Source organism: Frankliniella occidentalis, unplaced genomic scaffold, assembly GCF_000697945.3.
Source record: "Frankliniella occidentalis isolate FOCC.00 unplaced genomic scaffold, Focc_3.1 Scaffold91, whole genome shotgun sequence".
NCBI lineage: Eukaryota > Metazoa > Arthropoda > Insecta > Thysanoptera > Thripidae > Frankliniella > Frankliniella occidentalis.
The window spans coordinates 228481-236961 of record NW_026267220.1 but is presented as its reverse complement, the minus strand read 5'-3'; the positions used below and the strand labels follow the sequence as shown (position 1 = coordinate 236961).

Here is an 8481-nt window from a genome sequence, read left to right as displayed (position 1 = left end):
GAAACACGTCCCGGAGTGACTCCCACTGCATCCGACTTTTAAAAGCAGTGTCGTCTGCTGGCGGAGCGGGGCCGCGCTCTAGGCTGCTTGGGCCGAGGCGCTGCTGCTGGGCCGCTGGGCCGGGGGCCCGTTACTATTGGGGACAGCGAGAGGAGGGCACGGCCAGGGTGGCCGGGGGCAGAGTAGAGCAGCGAGCCGGACTGGGTCGGGTCGCCGCGGTGCGTTCCCGTCTCCTCAATGACCCGCCCGTCCTCGCGCCCATCACGCTCGACAAAATGTATGGGCAACAGCGACGACGACGGTGCGAGGTTTTACTGCTCCGACGACGACGCGGGCGCCACCGCTGCTGCGCTGGTTCGTCGTCCAACAGCAGCCTTTCGTTCCTCGCACCCGAACAATAAAAAGTAGCCCCGCCCTCAAAGCGACACGCCGTTCTCAGAGTAGTGAAGGTCTAGTATATAGTCGGACGCAGCAGCGCAGGGACGACTCCATATCTGGAGAGGGTGGAGTGTCGCCGTTCACGAGAGGCTCTCTAGGTTCCCGCGTGGAAATAAGCACCCCTGAAATATACCTGAAAACGTTTACTTTGGAGTGTAATTTTCAAGACACATTTCCATGTAGGTCGGTCTCCCACTGCGTGCGGACGCGCGCTCTGTGGGGCGCGGCGTTTGCTAATCGCCCTGACCCTCGCCGACCCTCACCGACCCGTCCAGACCGCACCCCGCGGGCGGCGCCGCCCCGTCTCTGTTCAGCACAACGGTCTCGTTGGACGTGCCGGCATAGTAGAGGGTTGCAGCTAAAGCGTTCTCTCTGCGGTTTGGGCCCGACCCACTGCTGCTTTGCTCCTCCAGCGCACGAGGCTCTACCAGAGAGGGCCCTACCCACGCCCACCCCGCCCCGCCCCGCCAGCAGCCATGCGCAGAGCACCGTTAGTTGCGCAACACAGCCCGCCTGGTGCAAAGCTGGCGCAAAGCCTGCAGTGGCACCCCCCGGCCGGCGTGGAATGGCTAGTAATGGCTCTAGCTGGGTAATCAGCACAGGAGCGGAGGGGGAGTCGGGGGGCTGACTCGGGGACCGGGCGCGTTCAACTTTCAGCCACAAAAATATTCCGTCCAGGATGCTTGGCTGCATAGGGGAAGTGACGTGCACCGTTTTTCGTAAGTTATTAATAATTGCCAGTTATTGTAAAAAGAATAACGCCTAAAAGTGGAAATGAACATTTTCCACAAGGCTGGAGAGGTAGTGAAAACGCCCTATTGCCCAACCGGCAATGCCGCAGAAGGTTAAACTTTCATCGCGAAATAAAAAGTGTGATGATGGCCATTTCCGCGTGGGTGACAAGCCCCTTCAAGTGACACCCCGAGGAGGGCTCCGGGCTCGGCGCTTACGACCTCGTTGGCACGAACTGCTCACGTAAACACGCTCTAGAAAGGCTTCAAGTTATCAAATCACAGGCTTGTTTATGTTTAAGCCGATATCTACCTCTCTAGGCTGACCTCTAGCTAGCCCCGACGCAGCCCAGTTCGGGCAAGCCATTTTACGGTCGGCCCCACAGATAGGCAAAATACAGGTAGCGCTGCCAGTTCGGGTTGTACTTTGGTGATCGTATACCGTACCTTGAATTTTTATTGCGTCGCTTTTATGCTGTACACGAGGTTTTCACCCTCGGTACTTGCATATAGTGTGCCGCTATTGCAGTGGTGTATGTCGTTTATTCGTTTTGTCTGTGCTAAGTCAAGTGTGTTTATGTGTTTGTCTGACGTCGGAATTCCCCTCCGTTTGTTGCAGCAATATGCGGCCAAGCGCGGCGGTCAGGAGAGCCTCCTGGAGAACATGAACACCAAGTACTTCTACTACACGCGGACCAAGGGGCTCTTCAGGATCTGCTACCCCAAGGAGCGGCCACCAACCGGTATGTGATTGGAGTGGACATTTTCCTTTGTGAAAAATATCCTCGTCAATTTACAACATCTGTAGTAATTTTTATGTACGGAATACGTTGTAAATTTGCGACAGCACATTCTTGCTTGTCCATAAATTCCAATGAGTCGATACAAAGTGCTTGTGAATTCACAATCTCAAATTGTAATTTTTGTAAGACATCGTGAAAATTTTCCCCGTAAACCTTCAGCTCTTTTGAACAATGTCAATGTTTTTTAAATCTACAGCTTTTAAAAATTTATTTTTTAATTTGAAAAAGAAAAGAACAACATTTAAGAGTCGTGAAACCATATCATTGCTTGCGTTTGAAATATAAATTTTGATCTTTTTACACCTCTCTGTTCACCGTGTGTCGCCGTGTGCGGCCATGTGCTGGGCGTGGCGCGGCGTGGCGCAAGGTCGAGCATTATTATTGCAACAGGCTGTGCCTGCTGCCGCTGCGCCGCGCCGGGACGCCCGCCAGGACACAAAGTACGCCCCCGGACTGTTCGCTCGAAAAGCGTCTCAAAGCGCTGCGACGTTGGAGTGCGTGCGTGCCTTTTGTTTGAGCCCCCCGCGCCCACGGCGGCACGCGTGTCGGCAGAGGCAGAGAGGCACGACGCCGTGTCGCGTCGCGTCGTGTCGCGCCACACAGCCAGCAGCGGCAGGGAAGGCCAGCCTGCCAGCAAGCCCGCCGCCGCCGCCGGGAGGCCTAGTTTGCGAGTGTCGAAATGATGAGCTCGGGACAGACGGGCGCTGAAATCCGAGCCGACTTTATGATTCCGCACATTCGCTCTTCTGGATGCGCGCCGGGTGCGGTGTAGCGTAGCGTACCAGTTCTGGGTAGGTGGAGTGCGCCGGTGCCGGTGCCGGTCAGGGAAGTCCCTCCATGCCCGGCCCGGCCCGGAGCCCCGGTGCCGCTGCCGGCTGCCGCGAACTACACTGAGTACTGAGGGGGCAGCAGCGCGCGCAGGCTCGTACACTGCACTGCACTGCACCGTACAGTACACTGGCGTAACGCATCTAGTTTGACACTTTTTCTGTGAGTCGTTCTCCACATACGGCTCTCAAAAAACCCGGACTCGACCGGTTTCTCACCCGTCGACCCGGTTACTACCCGAGTGGGCAGGTACACTCGGTTTATCCGGGTTCCCTGTTAGAAATGGGAGCCCTGCTCTGTCGCTGACCGCCCTTCTTTTTGTTTCTTCTGTCGCAGTTGAAACCTACCTGAGCCCGGTGGAGACGCACTGCCACAACATCGACTACTTCATCCCCGACGTGGACAACCAGACCAAGCTGCTGTCCGAGGACGCCATGACGCGCCTGCGTGAGTGCCGGGCTGTGCCTGCCGTTGGTTTCAGAGAGTGTCCTGGTGCTGACGTCCTCCTGGTGTGTTTGCAGACATGGGCCGCTCCATGATTGCCCTGTTCATCGTCGCCTTCCTGATGGTGTTCGTCGCCTTCTGGACGGGTGTCGCTGGCTGCTGGCGGCGCTCTCCGGGCAACATCACATCCACCGCCATTCTCATTCTTCTGGCCTGTGCGTATAGAAATTGTTTTCATCATCTCTTGCGGTGTGCCCTGATCGTCAATTGGCTTTGAATGTCCAATGTCGCCTTGTGTTTCAGGTCTATTGAGTGCCGGTGCGATGGGTCTCTGGCATGGTGTGGAATACTACGAGAAAGAAAAGGTTGTAGGGGAAGAGTACTATCAACAGTGGAACAATGTAAGTTACTTTAGTTTTGTAACTGTAAAGCTAAAAACTTGAATGTAACTATCATTTGTGACTATGTACATGTTTTTTTAATGCAAAGGGTGAATTTTTCATTACCAGTTTATGAAAACGTAATGGCTGTTCCACTGACTTTTCTTTTTAGCTTATGGCTGTGGCAGAAGTTGAGTTTTACTAAGTTTCCAGCAGGATGGAGAAAAAAGACTTTTCGCAGGCTTACGAAATGTGTGTGTGTTAATTGTCACTTGACAGGTTCTTCGAAGTGAGACTCACATGTGGTATGACTGGTCCTACATTTTGGCTTGGATCGGAGTGGGATTTTCACTCATATCCTCCACACTTTTCTTCTCTGCTGCTAACTGCCTTCGTTCAGAACGAGACTCAGAAAAAGCCAACAATGTGCAGTACATTATGCCAGGTATAAAGCTGAGATTGTTAAGAGGAGGAATGAATGAATAACTTGTGCTTGCCTGATGCCTAACTCCTCCTATCAATAAGTCTAATGCCAACGGTGAGGAAGAACTATTGATTCTGGCATGCTCCCATGAAATGGTCATCTTGCAGTACCTCTACCTAGTGTATTCAATCTGTAAATGAAGTTTTCCTAGGCTTTAGGGAGTGTACTATTCTTTCAGCGTGTCCTGGCGACAATTGGCGGATCATTCTCTTGCAGCTAATCTGTAATTGTGGGTATGATCCACTTTCTCTTCAACCTCTCCTTTATTTTATTTCAAGGACTCTTTGAATCTGATATAGGATCTTACAAACTGGTGTCATGTGTCAAATTAAGACACACAATTTAAACTGATTTTACAGAAATTAATCCCTAACATGGTTTCGGCTTTCTTTTTTTTTTGAACATATGCCCTACAGGTGCTGAGGGAAAACACATTCTTTGCTTATGATTGGTCATACATTCTGGCGTGGGTTGGTGTCGGCTCCTCTCTGGTATCAGCAATCCTGTTCTCCGCAGCAGCTATCTGTCTGCGTGGTGAGCGGGAAAAAGAGGAAGCTATGAACATGCAGTATCTCATGCCTGGTAAGCATTGGTTCACATTGGTTTTATTCTCCTTCCTCTACTTTTGGTTTTCTTTAAAGGTTTTTCTGGATCGTATTGAATTAATGAGTTTAACTAATATCTATGAATAGTTCCTTGGAATATCTTTCCATTTTAATATCCCAAGCTTCTACATTAATTGATACTTTAAGTCATACAAAACACTAATCAGAATGCATGTTCATGATGTGAAGGTGTGAAAATAAGAAGTCCTCCTACCATATCCCAATGTCTTTTTTTTCTTTGTTTTAAAACTAAATTTGCCCATCTATTTGCAGTGTACCCTCAAAAGCAACAGTATGCCTACCCAGGATACCCTGCACCACCTGCCGCTTATCCTGGTCCTTATTACCATGGATCTCAGTACGGCCCTTACAACTACTAACTTGTTGAAGAAATTGTAGCCAAGCTGCAGATTGTCTAACTTCATGAAAGATGGTGCTATTGTCTGATTTGTTGTAGCACCTGCTTTTTTTTTTTTTTGTTTATTCATTTTCTGTCAACTTGACCAGAGTCTAAATTGGTCTACCGTCTGTGATTTGACATCTTCAGTACATTTTATATAAAACCTTTTTTGTAGGTAGTTACGTATTTGTCTCTGTGAAAAATTGCCTGTTTTGACAGATTTTGAAAGTACCTAATCATTTTTTCCGTCCTCTGTATTTATTCTGTATAAGTCTTAACTAGAGGCCTTTGAGCAAAGAAGACAGTTAACTCTAGTTAAATGCTCTCTTGAATATCGCGAGGGAAAAGTCTGCTCAACAATATCAATAACAAATGCATAATCTGTAAATATTTTTAATAGATAAGTTTTATGAACTATGTAGTAGTATTTTGGATTTTGTGAGAGAAAAATTAATAGAGTAGAATTGCCATTTTGTATGATTCCTTCAGAGAGCTGTTGCTGTGGTGACTATCAAATATTTCAGTTTGGCTCAAAGTTTAAAAATACATACCTATATTATGGGCGGCTCAAATTACAACTTTAAAGTCAATCATTTTCTAAACAGCTTCTCATTGGTTAGGTTAGGGCTTTTGACTTGTCTGCTCATACAAATTTAGGCTGCTGTATTTATTTTTTGCTCTCCTCTCAAATTTCTTCCTGACTGAGTTACCATAGGTCAGCTGAACTCAAGTGCATTATTATGCTAAGTGCTAGTCCTATCATTGCTCTCAATTCCAGAATTTATTTTTTTTATAACCAGAGAAAGAGGAAACATACCTTGTCCAACTGCAACTTGAAACTATAATTTTGTTCTGCATTGATTTTATTTTTCTAAAATTTTATGAAATTGAGTGAAATGTTGACCCGAGTTGGTATGAATTATGCTTGACTGGGAATTTGATGTTAGACAACACGCTACTGCTTATTTATTTAATTTAATGTAAACCTCAGTACAATATTTGGAATTTACAAACTTCATACCATCGTTGTGTAGGGAAAATACTGTTCTTTTTGTGATTTGTTAATTTTTGACTAAGATGGTCCAAAGTATCAACTTAAAATAGGACTGTTTTAGAGAATGCAGTGATACTGACATGAATTAAATCCTCTGTTCAGTATTATTTGTTATGTATGTTTTGGACCTTGATTGCATCAATCATTCTGTGAGTGCCAAGACAACAGGAAATATGTGTAGTGTTTCCTATAAGCATTTGAGCTAAATGAACTTAAGTATGAATGTGTGTGCTGTGTGAATGAGATTTGTGTGTTGACTGTATGTTATGTATGACTGAATATTTGTAAATTTGTTGTGACTGCTGCCTCAAATGAGCATACTGCCTCAGAATGTAAAATATTATGTAAGAATTGTGATTAAATCAAATCTAACAGATTTCTGAGGTGTTTGCCTATTGTTCTCATAGATTGAATGGCAAGTTGATTAGAATTTTATGTAATGAATGGTATGCAAGGAATTGATCTTGTAAGATAATTTTAATCTAGTACATTAAATATTTTTAAACTTTTTCCCATTGTTCAGATATGTAGTCCGTACCTACTCCTACTTTTTCAAATTTTGCGTGCCTTGCCATGTGAAACTACAGAAAAGGGCGACAAATTTGAGGAATAGAATAGGGGTTCAAAGTATATACCACCTCCTTTGCTTTGCTATTTTATTTCTTTAGGCAAAGGTCATGTGGAAACAATACATCACACATTTGTGCCTAGTCACATACAGTACACCTTACATGTTACTCAGTTGTAGAAAGATATATCTAGTAACATACACTAAAATGTCTAGATTGCCCTAGATAGAACATCTAGAGAGATATTTATTGACGAGAGGAACAATCTGCAAATCTTCCAATGGTAACGAAATTTTAAATTTTGAATCAATTCACCAGTTGGTTTTATAGAAACATGAAACATGTTGAAAAACTTGCTTGGTATTGCTCTGCAGCGTTATGAGCTGAACTTATTACATTGCTCTTTTGATATGCTCTTGTGTAGTATTAGAAAGATCTTTATCAATTCCTAATTCTGTCAGTAAATATTTTTTTTTAAGTATTTAATAGCAGTGTGAAAGTTGCCTCTTATCAATATTTAGAATTAATTTGGACATGGCACAGTATGGAATGAGTACATGGAACTTTATAGAGGTGTAAGCCCCTCTTAGTTTAGGTATCCACAAGCTTTACAAACTGACTGATATTATTTTATCTAAACATACTTAACACTTTCAGACACTCATTGAAAAGGAAAGTAGAAGAATAATGAACAATTAGAGAAGCATTTGCTAACCAGACTTAATTTGTTTAAATTTTCAAACGAGCTTGCTTTGAATTTCATTTTGATTTGTCTTTTGTACACTCGATAGAGCGAAAAACTTTAAAATCCAGGAAAATCTCTGATTATTAGATTAGCATTTTCAAAATTTTTGTTGGATTGATAGCAGTTCTCTCAGTGCAAACTGAGATGTGACATCAGTATTGTACCGCAGAAGAATAACTTCAATTCGGCCAAAAGTTAAATTCCACAGAGGCACTGCTAACCAGTGCATTAGGGTGTGGCTAAGCTCGTTAGGCATGTGATCATATGTTCTATGACCGTTTCTTTATCAAACATTTTTTTTGTCCATCAAGACTGTCAACATTGTCTTAAACCTTGACATAATGGAAGTAGGCCAATCATAGGGCATGTGATCACACAACAGGTAAATAATTAATTACACTAACTGAGTGCTCTCCACTTGGTTCAAAAGAGAAAGAAGAAAATTATCACAGATACACAGGCTTGCTAGTAGTGGTAGTAACTAAGAAGGTTACTATCTCGCAAAATTACACAATTCAAAAAGTCATAGAGAGGGACAGGTCTACGTTACAACTGATCTACAGAATCCACACGCAAGTTACTGGTTCTAAACGGACCACCTTTAATACTCGTTTTGATAAAGTCATTTTACATTTTATAGCTTACCGGCTATGAGGTTCTTTTTCCTCAGGCATTTTAGAACAAACTTTTCACAAATTTCCTATGGAATGATATAAGAATTTGAAAGTTTGATATTATTTAGCAGACATTTTCTGTTAAAAGTATTTAACTGTTATTTTAAGCAAGCTTTGCTTTTATAGGAGCTGCTTTCAATCAAAGAAGTTGATAGTTCATTTGTCCAGGTGGGAAAACTTATTGCAGTGTGAACGTTTTTTTCAGTAAAATATTTCATTGATTGTCATTTTGTTAAACTATTTGCTCACGTTGCAGTTTTAATTTCTTCTCCAGCAAACAGGGATGTGCCTATTACGCTCAATTGTTTCTCTTCAGTCACACAAAC

At 44.0% G+C, this 8481-nt stretch overlaps 2 protein-coding genes across 3 annotated transcripts in view; one reads left to right on the top strand and one right to left on the bottom strand.

Annotated features, from left to right (window-relative positions):
* Positions 1–6677, top strand: part of LOC113213063 (uncharacterized) — a 33711-nt gene extending 27034 nt beyond the window's left edge. Inside the window, exons 2-7 of one of the 2 annotated variants that reach the window (XM_026432003.2) lie at positions 1789–1912; positions 3137–3247; positions 3322–3459; positions 3548–3645; positions 3904–4069; positions 4987–6677. In XM_026432003.2, coding sequence (XP_026287788.1) covers positions 1789–1912; positions 3137–3247; positions 3322–3459; positions 3548–3645; positions 3904–4069; positions 4987–5093 — 744 coding nt within the window. In that variant the 3' untranslated portion in view covers positions 5094–6677. Of the gene's footprint in view, positions 1–1788; positions 1913–3136; positions 3248–3321; positions 3460–3547; positions 3646–3903; positions 4070–4524; positions 4691–4986 lie in introns of both variants that reach the window. The other variant, XM_026432002.2, reaches the window with a different exon arrangement.
* Positions 6678–7128: 451 nt separating this feature from the next.
* LOC127749775 (voltage-dependent T-type calcium channel subunit alpha-1G-like) overlaps positions 7129–8481 on the bottom strand; it is a 28001-nt gene continuing 26648 nt past the window's right edge. Inside the window, exons 12-13 of the mRNA XM_052269396.1 lie at positions 8168–8181; positions 7129–7190 (exon numbers count right to left, since the gene is read on the bottom strand). Coding sequence (XP_052125356.1) covers positions 7129–7190; positions 8168–8181 — 76 coding nt within the window. The remainder of the gene's footprint in view (positions 7191–8167; positions 8182–8481) is intronic.